Source organism: Bos javanicus, chromosome 7, assembly GCF_032452875.1.
Source record: "Bos javanicus breed banteng chromosome 7, ARS-OSU_banteng_1.0, whole genome shotgun sequence".
NCBI lineage: Eukaryota > Metazoa > Chordata > Mammalia > Artiodactyla > Bovidae > Bos > Bos javanicus.
The window spans coordinates 80,982,486-81,000,740 of NC_083874.1; the positions used below are offsets into that span (position 1 = coordinate 80,982,486).

General features: G+C 38.4%; 1 protein-coding gene across 8 annotated transcripts in view; it reads right to left on the reverse strand.

The window, feature by feature from the left end:
* Nucleotides 1-4,446: 4,446 nt before the first annotated feature.
* Nucleotides 4,447-18,255, reverse strand: part of SSBP2 (single stranded DNA binding protein 2) — a 311,687-nt gene continuing 297,878 nt past the window's right edge. For 7 of the 8 annotated variants that reach the window (XM_061424314.1, XM_061424315.1, XM_061424313.1 and 4 more), the window contains 2 exons: nt 14,022-14,120; nt 4,447-5,046 (listed from right to left, as the gene is read on the reverse strand). In XM_061424314.1, the coding sequence (XP_061280298.1) occupies nt 5,017-5,046; nt 14,022-14,120 (129 nt within the window). In that variant the 3' untranslated portion in view covers nt 4,447-5,016. The remainder of the gene's footprint in view (nt 5,047-14,021; nt 14,121-18,255) is intronic. The other variant, XM_061424312.1, reaches the window with a different exon arrangement.

Genomic DNA, 18,255 nt, shown 5'->3' on the forward strand with positions numbered 1-18,255 from the left:
GGTGGCCATGGTGGAATGAAAAATAGTAGATTACGAAGAGTCATCCCAGATTCCAACTATATTTATACATTAATTGTGCATTTATAAAAACCTTACAAATAATTGTTTTTCCAGGAAGACATTGTAAGTAACATTTAAATACATGTAGTAAGAAAACATCTTCAATTCTTAAAATCACAGTTAAACAATACAATAAGCTGATGGCTATACAAGAATCTTCTTTGTAAAGACTTGTCCATTCATGTTTGAAACAACATCATGTTCTTTATTCATTATAACATATAATTTCTGCTAAGTTTTTTTAATTGTTTCAATGCATGGATAATTATTCTGAAATACAACAGAAAGTCACATACATATTTGACCTGTTGTTTATATTAAAAGCATTTCTAAGGTGTTGCTAAGGTTAAAGTGGATTTACTTTCAAATTATGTAAACTGGAAAGGTTATTTGAATTGTTTTCTAATAAGTAGATGATTAATTGCATTTACCTGTCAGGACATGATGGTAATTTAGATAATAACACATTGTCTTGTGTTCTGAGAACACTATGAAGAATCCAAATTTCATTTTCTGGGCAATATACTGAGGTCATTTGGCACACACAAAAGAGAAAGTGGGATAAAGTTTTAATGTTAACTGCAAATAAGTTCTGGGAATAAATATTTTTTCTAGGAATATTAATACTTGCCTTTGTCATGCTAATTGCACATCTTACTTAAAAAATGGAAATGCCAAATATTTCCAGGAAACTATTACATTTCAATGACTGAGATAGTTGGAGTGAGTCCAGTCCTGAAGACAGTAAATCCACAAGGGGTGGTGGTGGAAGATAAACTGTAATTCTATACATGAAAAGACTCAATCCCACTTGAAACTTTACAGTATCTATATATTTGTCTACATATTTAAGGTTGTAGACAGCAAAAGTATTTACATTAAACTACTTATAGAAATTATTTTTCTTCTATTCAGGAAGACCATTACACTAAGTTAACATGGGGAACTTAGAGGAAATACTCCTTAGGAGACTTACTCAATTGAGAATTTCTCTTTAGCACAAAGTTCAGAAAAGTAATTAAGAGGTCTCAGGTGTTTTCATCTGTAGGTCCTTCCTTTCAATCTGAATTACAGTCCATGGGTAAAGTTGACATTTGTGGTGAAACAGATGAATGTCAATTCAATTTCTTCTAAACAAATGTAAACAAATGTCTACATCGAAAGACTGTAATTATTGCACAATTCATGGCAGTGAAGTGACCGAGGATTTAGGCGGTCCCTTACGCTCTTACCTTTAGATGCAGTGCCTTCGTAAGAAAGCCTAATGTGGACAAGCTAGCACAGGATGTGAAGCAGGCGAGGCCATCTGTTTATAGTTTCCATTACTCTGTCCATCCCAAATGACTTAAATCAGCTAATTTTTACCATTGAAATAAAACACAATCAGAGGAAGGAATTAATAGTTACCAGTTGGGCTATAGCACAATCCAAGTCATAATGGAAGTGTTTTGTGAGCAAACTTCACATTGCTACCCCCAACACACATGTACACACACACACAAGTTTAATATGCCAAATGGAAGTGTGTTGGTAGCGGTTCACCTTTCCAGTATTTCTCAAGGTATGGTTCACTGACACAATTAACAGTGACAATCTAAACGTGGAAACTGCAATTTTTTCCCCCTGGGAAAACTGTATACTGTATGAAGAAAACTGCAAGGGCTGAGAAGGTAAAAATGTTCACTTTTTATTTCTACTGGAGGATGCGAGATTGGGAGGGGGGCATGAAGAAAAAGGCCAGTCAAGACTTCATGGCATTAAGGACTGTGGAAAACTTTTTGCCAAGGGCTCAGTACTAAATGCTTTGCTATATATTCTCAGAATGAAATGATAGAGAAAAGGTATGGACAGATGTAGGGCTTCCACATTTCCCAAACTGAACTCCTTTATTTTCATTTGCTCTTTCAAACCACAGGAAGAATGTTAACTGAATGAGCCTATGAAATGCAACAGAGTTCAGAGAGCTTAGAGAATCATAAAAAAAGACATGGACATTTTCACTATTTTATTCCTGGAGAGAAATGATTGTTGTAGGCACTTTCCATGACTCACGGAGCAGATTTATTAATTTTCTGGCCACAGAGAAATCTTAACCTCGTATTCTCAGCTATGTAATTCTTGTTCATCAGAAACTGAGTCCAAACTGCAACACTTGGGAAGAAGCACTAACATTCACCCATCACAGCCGTGGGTTGTTACCAGATCAATGGTGGCTCCAGCCTCTGTTCCCATGTGCAATCTTGCTATAAGAAAGACAGCTGATCAAAGACATACATACCTTAGAAATAACTTGACATATATTTTCAACTATGGTGAGTTAGGCAGAATGCAAAGCAGAGTGATAAGAATTAATGTTTTCACCTATTTATTTTTATATTACACATGTATATTTTGTATGTTCAATGTAGGCAAGAATTGCTAATGTTACTGTGAGATGAAATGTTAAAAGTAACTCAGGAAAGGGTAGTATACATAAAGACCAACACAAATGCATGAGGTGAAAAGAGAAAAGGATAAGGTTTAAATGATTCAACACCTAAACAAAATTAATATACAGATATACTGTTTTCCATTTGGTGGATGAGAAAATTATTTGATGTTAGAATTAAGTGTCCTTATTTTCTGGTTTTCTTGAATACAGCTTCTTCAAATTTTCAACTGTCTGAAACTTAAAGGACTAGCTATTTTTAATCTGGGTTCCAAGACAAGAAAAAATACTTAAGCTGAATTGATTGCTATACCTTGGTTTTTACTTTTTTTTTCCTTTTAACCAAATAGGCTAGAAATAACGGGACCCATATTGCCATCCACATTCCAATATTACCCCCAAAATGAGAGCAAGTAAAATCATGCTCACGATTCTTTGATAATAAGAAACAATACCTTCTTAGAAGGCAAATAAAAGAAATTCAAGATCACTAACAATGGAGAAAAGAGTCAACAAAAGTTTTCAAAATTCTAGCATTATAAGATTAAGCTTATCACAAGACCGTCAGTGTTCACACAACTATCACAAAGTGAAAATTAAAATTATCCTTGGAAAATTCACGTGTCTGTACAAGGTGTCATCTCCAGGCTACCCTGGCTTGAGTTAAAGACCTCGTGGTCTGAATTTTTCATGAAAGCCTGTCTGCAGCTTGAGAGCCTGAAGCTGCTCTCCAGTGTGCAGTCCTAGCCCCTGCACAATGTGTGATTAATGGCAACTAGTTTGATTAGTTTAAATCTGGAACATAAATTTTAATTCAACTTCCTTTTCCCCTTTTAACAGTTCTGCCTAGCAGCCCTGTCATGCACAGGCAAAAATCTTTATTTTCAGAAGGAATAAATCCTTGTGGATTTGAGAGAAGTCAGTCATCTAGGATCAATGATGAGTAAATATAATGCCAAAGTGTCACGTTAGAGACCATTTGCCTCCAGAAAGATGGATGCCCCTTACCTGAGATTAAACAATGCTTTTCAAAATCTCTTGAGTTTGGATATATAGTTGTTTACAATTTTAACAGGAAGGATCAGCATCTTAGCTTTCAGAGTCTAAAGCTGGTCTTCACACTTTTCTATTATAACTTTGGCGTTTACATGTATGATGGAACACAGGAAACACACAAGATCTGGAAAAGGCCACAGAGCAATGTGTTTTCATAAGGGAAGTGTTTTGTTTAAATTTTTCTAATGTTTTCTGAAGTTATACGAAGTAGATTCATATGACTGATGTCAATGACTACAATAATTTCCCTCTAATAAAAGTCCTATATCCTGGGAACACAGCACCTGCTTTGCTGCCAGCGAGTAGGGACACCGTCAATTCTGCCACTAGTAAGATACAGGGGTAGAGAAGTGGCACAGAACCCCTAGGGTGTGATTAAAATTTTCCTTCTCCCTTGTGCTAAAAGCCTCAATCATTTGAATGTATCTCTCTGCAGTGTCTATGTGAAAATGTTCACAAGAAGTCTGAATAAAAATGAGGCACCATTTCACATTAGTATCTTATTAAAAAACTGAGCTCTAGCATTCCTGGTGACAAGTGACTAATTCAAGCAAATAGTTACTACGTCTGGGCTTTATCGTGTTACAGAGAAAATGTGTTGCTAAAAATATGATGACCCCTGGCACTTTATTGCTACGGTTTAAGCAACTGCGACTAATTACTGATTTTCTGTATCATCTAAGCCAAATCAAGAATTCCACCTAGAGCAGTTACTGCAGAAATATACTGTGTTAGGCCCCAGCTAAGCTTCTGTTGATTTGAAGTTTTTTTTTCCTACATAAAAAGTACAAAAATACTCACTGAAGGTTACTGAGAAATTGTTCGATTTGACATAAAGATGAAGACACACTTCTTTTCTTAGTACACGTTGTCATTCACAGGATAACTTGCATCACACGCGATTTAATGAAAGCTCTCAAATAAGCGATTTTATTCCTATCCATGATTGCAGACATTTACAAAACCATAACATCTGAGTTCACCTTAAAAAATAACTTATATAAAGCAGTGATATACACAGCACAAAATAGTTCAGGGAGGGGCAGGAGCAACTTTTAATAATTAAAATGTAAACGTGAAAAAAAGGATGGAATAAAAGTCCCTACTCATTCTACTTAAGATGTCATGTGATAGTATTTTACAATGTCCTGTGGGTCAATGCATGTATGTGCATGTGTCCATATAACATACGCACATACAATACATTCTCTTTCCCACACATATACATACACAGATAATCATTTGCAGTTCAGTTGAGGGCAATTCTAATGTGCCGCTCCGTACAGTTGTTCGAATCACGTTTGGACCCGCTTTCTTCACAAAATAGGGGAGAGAGCAGGAAATAAAAAGGTTGGTTTGGTGTGACTGAGATTCCTCGGTTTAACTGTACACTGTGATGAATAATTTTCTTCCGTAGTAGTTCTGTGGAGGGCTGACTCATTGTGGTTTCCATGAGGAGACTTGGTGATGGATCACACACTCATTGTCATGCTAGGGGAGTACTAGGAGAGAAGAATCCATATTTTAACAACACTTCTACAGGCCACTGACATCCCTCTTGGTAAACAATAGTAACTGTGAATTTTAATGCTTTTTATGAACAAGCTTTTAATACACCATAAAAATTTAGCAAGCAGGAAAAGAGTAAATTATATAGAATTGACTGTCCTGAAATGATAACTATTTCCTCTGGAAAGCAACCAGTCCTGTCCTCTCTCTGAGCGTAAAGGGTTGATAATTACCCGGTCCCTTAGCTTTTTTTCTTCTAGCCAGATTCAGGTTTTATGGGCCCTCGGAACAACTAGGGCAAAAATCTAGCCCGAGGTCGAACCATATGAAATAAGTATGAGGGGCAGGCTAGTCTTCATTTTCTGCTAGCTTGGTTAAGATGGGAGGCTACTAGCCTGTCGGTGCTTGTTTCCTCACCTGTTAATTCTGCTTAATGACAGTATTAGTCTTAAAGGGGTTTTGGGAGGTTTGAATATAAACCCCTTAAAACTATGTATTTATTAGAAACACAGAAATGTGCTCAGTAAATGCTGGATTAATAACTGAACTTCTAGCTGGCCATAAGAAATCCTCACTAGAGCACTGAAAAAATATCAATACTTAAAGAGTCTGATCTATACTTCAGCATATAAACTTCCCTGAAACTCTGACTCCAGTCTCAATCCACAAGCACTTCTGGGCGGAAGTAGGGGCTCTGCTGCCACGTGCTACTTGTCAGTTTGAGGCTGACCACTAGTAGAGGTGAGGCTTTCAGAAATTTGGAAACATAGTCTTATAAATGATAAATAGAGCAGTTACTCTGATAATGATGCCGATACACCCTCATAAAAAGCTTTTTTTAAAGCTTTTTATTTTGTATTGGGGTATAGCTGATTAAGTGTTGTGATAGTTTCAGGGGGAGAGTGAGGGGACTCAGCCACACATACACATGTATCCATTCTCCCCCAAACTCCCCTCCTCTCCAGGCTGCCACATAAGTGAGTAGAGTTTCATGTGCTATACTGTAGGTCCTTGTTGGTTATCTACTTTAAGGCCCAGGTATTATTTTTTCTCCAAAACTCCAGATGTGTCTCTAACGAGCAGCCATGTTTAAAAACACCTGGACTCTATGATGATCTTTTACTTTTCTCTAGTTTGTTTCACTTTTTCTATTTCATATTCAGTGCTCCCATTTCATTTAGTTTGTTTTCCAATTTCTCCATCACTTTTTTGTTTGATGTTCTTTCTCAAGCCTTTATCAAGCATAGTAGAAAAGCTTTTGTATATATATATGTAAATTGTATGTATAATATATATTTTAGAAAACATGAATTTTTACCTAACTAAAAAATTTGACATTTGGGTTCCATTTGTTTGACTTAGTATGAACAGATGCTACATTTCTAATTAAAAAAAAAAAAAGATATGCAACAAGCAACAAAGGTTTACTGTATAGCACAGGGAAAGTAGTCACTATTTTGTAATAACTTATAAGGCAAAATAACCTGAAAAATATGTGTGCATGTATATTTGAATCACCTTGCTGGGTACCTGAAACACTATGTCAACTATACTTCAATACAACACATAGATTAAGAAAAAATTAAATACAGCAGTGTGTACATGTCCATCCTAAACTCCCCAACTATCCCTTCCTCCATCTTTCACCCTTGGCTACCATAAGTTTGTTCTCTAAGTCTGCGAGTCTCTTCCTGTTTTGTAAGTACGTTCATTTGTATCATTTCTTTTTCGATTCCACGTGTAAGGGATGTCATATGGTATTTCTCCTTCTCTGTCTGATTTCATTCAGCATGAAAATCTCTGGGTCCATCCGTGTTGCTGCAAATGGCATTATTTCATTCTTTTTGATGGCCGAGTAATATTCCATTGTCTATAGGTACCACATCTGCTTTTATCCATTCCTCTGTCGATGAACATTTAGGTTGCTAAATGTCTGGGCTACTGTAAACAGTGCTGCGATGTGCCCTCATACTCTTGAGGAATAGACTGTGATGGAAGAGTTCCAGAGTAGCACCGCCCAACAGAACTTACTTCAATGGTGGCCATGTTCCACAATCTGTGGTGTCCAGCACGAAAGCCACCAGCCACATGTGGCAACTTGAGCACAGGAAATGTGGCTAGGAACTAAAATTTTAACATGATTTAACTTCAACTTATTTAAATTCAGCTGGTGGCCTCTGTCTTGGACAACACATTCTAGATCATCTGCCATGGGAGAAGCATCTGCTACAAATGGAATGGTCTCTGGATGAAGGGGGTTTCCAGATTAGATGTAAATATGAGCTCTTAAATACTTTATATGTTTTATAGAAAACTGAGGACCAGGGCCTTTTCATACTGTTCATGGGGTTCTCAAGGCAAAAAATACTGAAGTGATTTGCCATTCCCTTCTCCAGTACATCAATCGATGCTTTTGAACTATGGTGTTGGAGAAGACTCTTGAGAGTCCCTTGGACTGCAAGGAGATCCAACCAGTCCATCTTAAAGGAGATCAGTCCTGGGTGTTCATTGGAAGGACTGATGCTGAAGCTGAAACTCCAATACTTTGGCCACCTGATGCGAAGAACTGACTCATCTGAAAAGACCCTGATGCTGGGCAAGATTGAAGGCGGGAGGAGAAGGGGATGACAAAGGATAAGATGGTTGGATGGAATCACCAACTCGATGGACATGAGTTTGGGTAAACTCCCAGAGTTAGTGATGGATAGGGAGGTCTGGCGTGCTGTAGTTCACAAGTCACAAAAAGTCAGACATGACTGAGCGACTGAACTGAACTGAGGACCAAGGTAAAAGGGAATTCCTTTTAATGTGGTACTAATGATTGTGCCTCATGGAAAGAGGCAGATAAAGTGAGAGGGTTTGGTCCATTCTGCAAGGGCTTAACCAGGAACAATGATGATCCTGAGAAGAAGGGCATGAACCTTCTGAAAAGGGAGCAGAGAGAACAGATGATGTGAACTCCAGATGAACTAAGGCGGTGTAGGAATCAGAAATGAGGTATAAGGTGTGGACTAGATATGGATGGATTTGTTAATATGGAGAAAGCAGGATTTCCCAGGGAAGAGTGCAGGGCGACAGTGGTTCAGCTGGCAGAAGTCTGGACTGAAAGGCATCAGAGTTTATCTATGGCTTAAACCCAAAACCCCACATTGATCTTGAGTAAAAGTAGACAACTAGGCCTGAAAACGGGTCACCAGAGCCTAAGAGGAGGATTGTTAATTCTTTAAACACAGGTCCAATCAAGAAAAAATCTACTTGTTAATCATTTAATAGCCTCAAATTTCCATTCAGTTTAGAAAAGCTAAATTAGACATGTTACTGACTTTCCATGGTGGAGTACAGTGAGTAGGTTGATAGAAGGGGAGACTGCTAGAAAAGACAAAGGGGATTCAATCTGATAGAAAATGTTTTCCCCTTTAAGCTTGACAGTGGCAGCAAAAAGCAAAGTTAAATAAAGCCCCAAACCCCAAACAATCATAGACAAGGATCTGTGAAGTGGAGCCCACCCTGACCCTGTGCTGGGAGGGGATCTACCCCCAACTCATCAGGAGAAACCATGCAAATCTCCACGACAAGGAATGACAGGTGCTCCCACAAGCTATCCACAGACTTCGACAAACAATTATATTTTGGTATTTGACATTTAGGAGCAAAACTAAACAAGATAAATGGGTATCAATGTCTTATCAAAAGTATAAAACATTAGAATATGGCAAAACGGGCACAGGAAATTTGTTGTTGTTCAGTCACTAAGTTGTGTCTGACTCTTCATGACCCCCATGGACTATAGCCCACCAGGGTCCTCTGTCCATGGATTTCCCATGCAAGAATATTGGAGTGGGTGCCATTTCCTTTTCCAGGGGATCTTCCCAGATCAGGGATGCTTTCTATGGCTACTGTTATTTATAGTAAGAATCAGTGAATCAGTCATATTGCACACAGAACCTTCTGTGATGATGGATATGTTCTATTCTGTGCTGTCCAGCACAGCAGCCATTAGCCACACATGGCTACTAAGCCCTTAAGATGTAGCTAGTCTAATTTAGGACCTGAAAATTTAACTGGATTTAATTTTAAACAACACAGCAAGATCATCGATCATTATTTTAAAGACAAAGACTTTAATGGGTATATTGTGCCAATCTAAAAACAGTAAAAGCCTTTAAAGCTTTTCTGAAAGGACTTCAAAGGGTATGTTGGAAAAATTTTCTGGGTAAGTCATAATTAATTCTACAGACCATCTCATTTAATGCACATCCTGAATAATCGGATTTTAAAAATCCCTGAATCCTTTTTTCATAAGGATTATTCCAGTTCATTCATATGTCAAGTGACATTAGGTAATATTGTTAAGAATACATTACAGTATTCATTCTAATTATACACTGTTAAAAGTATGCATATATGCAAACAAATATATGAGCACATTCCCTGCTACCAAGCATGTTTATTGGTTGTTCCTATTTCTTAACACTGGCAATTGTTAAGATTTTAAACCTGTAGTATTTCAAATGTCTCAAGCAAATCTTACAGTAAAATGAGAATCTGTTACAGATTCATTGGGAAGTTAAAGAGAGTTAGGTTTATTCAGGGAGGAAACTGAGTGGAAAAATAGGGTACACCGAGAAAGTCAGGGCCAGATTTAGAAAGGATGGAAGCATCATCTCTAAGCAACACAACTCAGAAAAATTAGCAAGCATCTAATAAAATTTAAAATTTGAAAGTACAAGTAACTGTAAGATGAGGCTCTGAGTATATTTGGAATAGTAAAATAGACTGTGTGTAACTGTCTGTATAAATGATGGGCTATTTGCACTGCTAAGGCTGTAAACCACTTATCTGCTGTTGCCTTTATTGAAACTGCTTCAACTAAGTGAGATTGAGGGAAATCACACAATTTCTAGGAAAACGCACAGAATGTGCAAGCAAAAAGGAATTTTGCTATTATTGCTATTCAAGCAGAAGAGAAACAGCTGACATTTTTTTCCAGAAGTAAAGAAAGAGTAGGTGTTAAATGGGATATCGTACTTGCTGCTGCTGCTGCTGGCACTTAGAGACGTGAAATATTCACGGCGCGCTGTCCTGAGGCCACACTGCAATGCTTCTGTTGTGCCACTGCATCAGTGCGCCATGGCATATTCTAGTGTTTATGCGGGAGGCCTTACAAAGCTGTTGACTGCATCAGTGTTTGGTTTAGCATGTAAAGCGTGAACTAGAGAATGTATTGTACCCACTTCACGTACCATGGACTTCATCGGAAGCACCCATTAACTCTTCAACCAATGCGTGTGCGTTTCTGTTCATACACTTTAAGAACACTTCAGATCTTATGTTTATTTCTAAGCATCTAGATATTTTCTTTTCTTATTAAATAAGAGATAATGAGATGAACTAAAGTGAAATAAATCTAGTGTGTATGTGGCTATGTAAACAAAAAAATACATGGGGGCATATGTGATTTCTTTGCAATAGCAGAAAATGACCAAAGGCAGTAAGGGTAATAAGAAATGATCTACTGCTTGGTTGATAATTCCTATTTGGCAACATTATTTTAACAGCATGTTTACTCAGCTGATTATAGTTCAATGCTATGGCAAAGTATTATGCTAAATTAATTCAAGAAATAAGACTGCTTTCTCCTGAGAGGCATGAAGCACTATTTTGAATTGAACCTTTCTGTATTGTTTTCAAAACCAAACATTTTCTAGAGTTTGAACACTAGGGGGCATCTTTGTTTTTTGAAACAAAGACTTGTTTATGATTTCCTCCCCCGCCCCAAAGAGTTTGAATAGTGGCTCTATTTTTTTGGTTCACATTTTTCTACATAAAGTGCGTTGGCACTTCAAGGTTTCTGCCTTTGGGGGGACATTTCCGTCTGTATATGGATTGTATTAAGCAGCATGTGTGAAATAACTGGGACAGTGTCTGTAGCAATCAGTTAATAGACGTTTGCTTCTTTCCCAGGCTTCTTCTGTGGTTAAACTTCAAAATAAAGACTGACAAGCCCTCAAAAGGCAGACTGCTCAAAAATTTTGGCTTTACAGACTTTATGTGCATTAAACACTAGAATCTGATTTGCATGTTTAGTCATGGGAAATGTTTTCTTTTTGAATTCATTAAGTAGTTCTGCTTTTCCTTGATGATAGTAAAGCTAACTTAGCAGAGATACCTAGTCTATGTACGGCTTTAAGGCCTTACTACATTTGTCTACATATGTCTACATACTACTACAGTTTGCAATGAATTTCTTTTGTCTTCCTCCTCTCTGCTCTGTTTCTTGATCTTTTAAAGTGCAAACAAAAATGTAATAGAAGAATCCGTAACAAGGGCGTCATTCATAGTGGAGACCCCTCACAGCAGGGAGAGGGGGACGGCCGGGGGCCAGTGTGGACCTGCTTCCAGGGCTGCGCTACCTGCTTCCAGGGCTGCACTACACTCTAGGCAGAGGCAGGTTCTCCACCCCATCCAAGTAGTTCTCTTTGGGGGACTTTTCTAGTGGGGACAGGAGAGAGGGGAGGGGAGACAGGCTGGAGCTTTTGGCTTTTTTTTTTTTTTTTTGTAACTTTGCATAGCAGCTTGGCATTTTACCTGCTTCCTGGCTTCAAGGGTAGCAAGGCCGGGCCAGGGCAGGGGGAAGCCCCACTCAGCTGCTCTCTGTGCTGTGCACACAGTCCCAAAGGGGTGTGCTGGTTGGTGTGTGCATAGTCCACTTGGGGCCAGAGGGCGAGGCTGGTGTTTACACAAAGTAGATTTTAAACTTCCTTTCTATCTGGTTTTCTGATCACCACGAAAAGCACTCTGATGCCCGCTATGAAGCTGGCCCCTCCCCAACGAACAAGCTGTCACCAACAAGGTCTGGGAAGGAAGAGTGGGGAGAGTTCCTCTCGTCTCGGCCCCTAAAGTTAAAGTCACACGGGATCTCTTTAAAGAAGTTTTCTTATCCAATACAAAGCTGATAAATTTCCTCAGTGCTCTTTAAACACATGGTTTCTATCTATTACAGTACTTGTGAATCTGACACGTGGTTTAATTAGTTGTGTGAACACATTTTCCCCATCAGATTGCATTCTTTGAGGTTAGGGATGTGTTATGTTTATTTCAGAATACTTTGTCCTTAACCTAGTGCTCTGCATACTACAGGCTCATCGCATGTCTAATTGAACTGAATTAATTATCATATACCTCACTGAATTATAAAATTTTGTTACTGGAAGAATTAACATAAAATGAAATTAATGTCTCTAATTAGATAAAGAGAATAGTAACTAATTAAAATTAATTTGTCCATAGTCTTGAAGCAAACTAGTGAAAGAACCAGGATCTAAAAAAACAAAATCCTATAACCCTAAGCGTTATGACAAACTACATAATTTCTCACATTTTTCTGTTTCCTCATCACTGATGGGCTAATCTTTTGATTTTTTTTAATGCAAAATTTTATGTATACTTTTCTTGTCCCCACTAATCATATATAGCATGCAAATAAAAGCCAAACTAAAAATCAGTGTAATCTTATGTCTAGTTTTAACAGAAGTCAAGTCTAAAATTACAGGAAGTCTTGTCCCAGGTAGAGGTGCTAGGTCAATACCAAGAAGTAAAAGAATCCACAGAACACTCAATCTTGGGTTCCATTTTGGGAAGCAGCTATTCTGGGTAAAAGTTAGGCATGCTACAAGCTACTGCTTCAAATTCTGATCTCTGGTAAAGGTTGAATTAGGGCAAAATGAAGGTGAGATCAGAAGGGTTTCTCTTCTGAGTCTGTTTATGGTTTGGCAGATCCTCCATGATTTTAATAATGGCAGCACGTGTCCTGGAGGCACTGATGCTGTGAACATGAAACCAGCTTGGGTTCTGAAGTTCTTCATTCCAGTTCAGGCATCCTTAGCAGAGAATGTGGATCAGCATCGCTGAGGAAGCTTTTTCACCTGGAAGTATGCTGGGCCCTACTCCTGGAAATCCTGAGTCCCTGGGTCTAGGGAGGCTTCTGGGAAATTGTATTTTTAAAAATTCTATAGGTATTTCTAGTGTGAAAAAAACCCAGTTAATTAACTACTGTATAGTGTAATCATTCCTTGAGAAAGATGCCACGTTGCCCTTTTGGTCTCTCCAGTGCCTAGCATATTGCTTTGGCGAGTGCTCAGTAACTGTTACATGAAGGAATGAATTTTATTGCTGCTCTGCTGCTGTCTGGAGAAGGCAATGGCACCCCACTCCAGTGCTCTTGCCTGGAAAATCCCATGGAGGAGCCTGGTGGGCCGCAGTCCATGGGGCTGCTAAGAGTCAGACACGCCTGAGCTACTTCACTTTCACTTTTCACTTTCATGCACTGGAGAAGGAAATGGCAACCCACTCCAGTGTTCTTGCCTGGAGAATCCCAGGGACGGGGGAGCCTGGTGGGCTGCCATCTATGGGGTCGCACAGAGTCGGACACGACTGATGTGACTTAGCAGCAGCTATTTTTATGTAGACATGAAACGCTGCCTTTGTTTAAAACTATAGTCACACAAAAAATGATGTGAGTATCTAGTTCAGGTTAAATGTAAACAACACATTAACACATCGGGCAGGAAAGTCTAGAGTGTGAAGTACAGGCATCTTAGAGATAAGTTTCAGAGCCTCAAAGGGCAGTACTGAGAACAGACTTGGTTTTGCGGTGACCCAGGATGCTTCAGTCACGTGAAGACTGAGGAAAATGATCACACGTGCAACCTGTTTCTGGTAGATTCCTTCATAATGTATGTTTTCTGTAGAAAAACTATTAGAATTTTCATTTTTGTAACCATGTACGTATAATCAGAGTTGAAAGTGCATTTTTTAATGTTTTCAAAGAAATTTCACATTTTCTAACTCTTAAAAGATCAACCTATTGAACTCTAAATAATCATAATAATGGCTTTATGCATTTATTCTAAAGAAGAGCTTCAGAAATAAAATCTGGATATAATAATGTAGTCAAGGGAATACTTACACTCTCACTCTGAAAAGGATTTAAGAAATTTCCCCCCATTTCGCCATCATCCCTTGGAGTGCCCGGCTGATTACTCAGGCTCATATTATTGGGAGAATTCTGTAAACAAGATTTAGAAAACACAGCATTTTTAAGATTTTAATTTCCCTTTTACACTGTACTGTTTCAAACATGGGATCTATAGCATCATCTCTAAGAACAAAGTAGATATAATTCCTACCTCAGACTTCTACCATGTATTCCATTTCATTCTTGGTACCTTGACAGGACCTATATACTTTCCCAAATGAAAATTAAAAGACAGAAACCCCAAATAACTCACCATAACTCTTCATGTTAATCTCAGAATCAATATTTATTCAAAATCCCACCTTCAGTTTATGGAGTTCTAGGACTCTGGAGATTTTAAGAAACATTTCCAGGAGGCCCATGATGAACACCGTGGGCTACCCACTGATTAGAAAGGATGGGACAATGCCTTCCCCAGGTGATTTTACTAAGCAGACTCAAAGGTCTCTATTTTCATAAACATTTCCCTTTAATTCTACATGCATTTTACATCAGTAACACGATTTTAGCCATTATTTTTATATGAACCATAAGGAAAAAAAGAAAATAGTTAACGATAGTTAAGAACAAGAGGAATAAATACCCTAGAACTTGAGAATTCAGTATGTACTTGTAGAGGGAAAGGAGGCTCATGTGTGGAGTGATCTAGAATCCTTTCCAACCATTTGAGTAGATGTATTCAAAACTCTGAAGATAAAATGGTTGATAGGAGCTATCCAGTCAAACACTAAATTAGCAGTATGTTGCTTTGTGCTCTATTTAAATTTTCCTGTGTGATTCTAGCCACGTGAGGTCATCTGACACTCCACCTCGATGGGGAATGCAGAGCGGCAGCGGCGCACGGAGCATGCGCACATAGGCCTGCAGCTGTGACCGAGGGACTCTTGCAAAAATAAACTGCGAGGGTGAAAACTCGCACTTGTTATTTCAACTGGAAGCCAGGCTTTGGAGTCTTTTCCTGAGTCACTGCCATTTATATTCTGTTTCTGAATAAGTTTTTAGATTTTTTTTTTTTTCAAAGAAAATTTCTGAGGATTCTGACTTACGTCATACAAATGAAAATTTCATGAATGAGTTATTCCCAGAAGAATATAGGCTTTTAAAAAATACGGTTACAGTGTAAAGCAGAAACAGGTAGATGAGCTGGTGGAAATACAGCTCGTGTCTTGTCGTGCTCTGCACCTCAGAGGGAGGATCTGAGAACATGGATTCTCTGAAGTCCATAGGAGCTCTGTTAGCCAGTGAACCCCAAGGGCCCAGGAACCACTGCATGGCATAAAGAGGGTTCTATTTTTTTGACAATTGTTTTTCCTATGAAAATGTGAGTTTCCTAAGTATAAAATAACTGAACTTTGAAATGTACAGGGATAACTTGATTTCCTGGAAAAAAAAATTAAGTAAAATTGAGGTGCAATTACTTAAGCTACAACTCACTAAAATAAATTATTAATCAACTGTTTTAAAATTAGGAACGATAATATTGACTTAGTTCAAAAAAGGGAAAATTTATTTTAAAAAATATTGTAGGATTTACCCCAAGTCTAGCAGTCTTTTTGATCCAGACAGACTTGTCATTTCATGGACAAACTGTAATCTTGGGAGTAAAAAATAATCTAATGTACCTCTATAAGGGTATCTGAGCTGTATACTTTGACGTATCCAAAAAAAAGATGAAATAAGCCCTCTCCATCCTCGTGTAATATTCGGACCCCTAGTCAGAAGCCTGCAAGATACCCTGAGAGGAACAGCATCTCTGACTAAGCTGGGCTGCTCCCAGACTCTGTTGCACTTCTGCCATGTATCAGTCCTTTAAAAATTTTTTCATTTTATATTTAAACATTTTTTAAAATTGTGTATAGTTGATTTACAATGTTGTGTTTCAAGTGTATACCAAAGTGAGTAAGTTATACAAATGCATACACCCATGCTTTTTTTTCCTAAGATTCTCTTCTCATACAGGCCGTTACACAGTACTGAGTGGAGTGCCCTGTGCTACACGGTAGGTCCATATTAGTTCTTTATTTTATATAGAGTGCTGTGTATATGTCAATCCCAATCTCTCAATTTATCCCTCCCCCCGCTTACCCCCCGGTTGCCATAAAGCTTCTTTTCTACATCTGTCACTCTATTTCTGCTTTGTCGATAAGTTCATTTGTACCTTTTTTTAGATTCTACATATAAGTGATAACATTTCTTGATTTAAAACTCTCAAAGTCTGGCTACATTCATATTGATTCCTGATTCAAAGTGTTAATTTAAAAAAAAATTTGAAGTTTAAAAGTAACAGTACATTAATATTTAAATACTTATAAAACACTTCACGGTGTTGTTTTCCCTGCAGTCTTTTCACAGCGTGGTGACCCAGCATTAAGCTGTTTTATGAGCAGGGAGTGGTGTACATAAGAACACTAAGACGGAAGTTAGAAGGACACAGCCTTGTACATAACTGAACTACATATCAGATCTCTGAAACTTGTTCCTATCTAGGTCATTGGGTATATCTGAAAATTGTGAAATGATATAGGACATTTAAAAAAAAATCTGAGGTAAATGCTGTAAAATGTTGTGAAAACAACAGAAGTTGCTAACTGGGGAGTCTTAAGGAAACCATCAACAATGCTGTTGATGGTCCCTGGATGACATGAGGAGGATACAGGGAGAGACATACTCAGTACTGGCATTGTAGGTTAGGGTCGGGGAGCAGGTTACGGTTCCAGACACCAGCCCAGAGCAGGTTATGACGGTCGGTGGCAATGAACATACGTTGCATGTAACTGCAGCTCTGTTTTTGTGTGCTGCTGCTAAGTCGCTTCAGTCGTGTCCGACTCTGTGCGACCCCATAGACGGCAGCCCACCAGGCTCCCCCGTCCCTGGGATTCTCCAGGCAAGAACACTGGGGTGGGTTGCCATTTCCTTCTCCAATGCATGAAAGTGAAAAGTGAAAGTGAAGTCGCTCAGTCGTGTCCAACTCTTCGCAACCCCATGGACTGCAGCCTACCAGTCTCCTCCATCCATGGGATTTTCCAGGCAAGAGCACTGGAGTGGGGTGCCATTGCCTTCTCCGTTTTGTGTACTATCTCAGTAGATTTCATCCACAAGACAAGACTATAGTACACAAAAATGGTTATGTTGGTCAAACAACTTTTTAAAATAGGAAAATTTAAAAATGTAACACTGATGCTTGACAACCTAGAGGGATGGGATTGGGAGGAAGGTAGGAGAGAGGTTTAAGAGGGAGGGGACATGTGTATGCCTGTGGCTGATTCATGTGAGGTACGGCAGAAATCATTATTGTAAAGTAATTATCCTCTAATTAAAAATAAAAAGAAAAAAAGAAAAATACAGGTTTAATTGGAGAATTAGGAAGATGCAACTGGAGGCTCAAGAAGGATTGTGAACAAAAATAAGCAGTAGTGTTTATTAAAAAATAAGATCGTCTTCCGATTCACAAAGAATGACTAGAAAAAGAATAGGATGAAAAGGAAAGAGCCCAGGAAATAAAAGAGAGGAGAGCTTTTTGAGATAGCTGGATATGTGTTGGAAAGGAGGAAGATAGGTAAAATGAAGTTAGTGACACCTTGTATAGCTCAGTGTGAAAGACTGAAAAATTAAGCAGTGGATGGAAAGAAGTAGGGAAGAAAAAATTGGGAGTGTACGGTACGTTTGATGCTGCTGATTAGAGATAAAGTGACCATTAGTGTAGTGGAGATGGGACAGACAATCGTGGTGCCATCACCCTGACAGCCTGGTTAGAGCCCGCAACCTGGCATGAGCAGTGGGGCAGTGCAGAAATGAGATGCTTGGGAGTCCATGTGAAGATGGATGCAACTAGTCATTTCTAGTACACTGTTGAGTGGCAAGTTTATTACTTGGGCATAATTCTTAGGTCAACTGAAATGTATTTGAACTTCCCTTTGTAAAAGTTTTTCCTTATTGTATTTGTTTGGTCTCCTTAGTTATACTAAGCTTTTTGGGGGCAGAGACTATATCTTGTTTAACTTTGGATTTTTATAGTCCAGATTAATGCCTTGGCACATTCATGTTTACTGAATGAAGGAATTCCTGCCTAAGTACATGAACCACTTGAGGGCGAAGATTATGTTTGTATTTAAAGAAGTCTTTTGTATTTTCCCACAGTGTACAAGGCAGTATTTAGTACACAAAA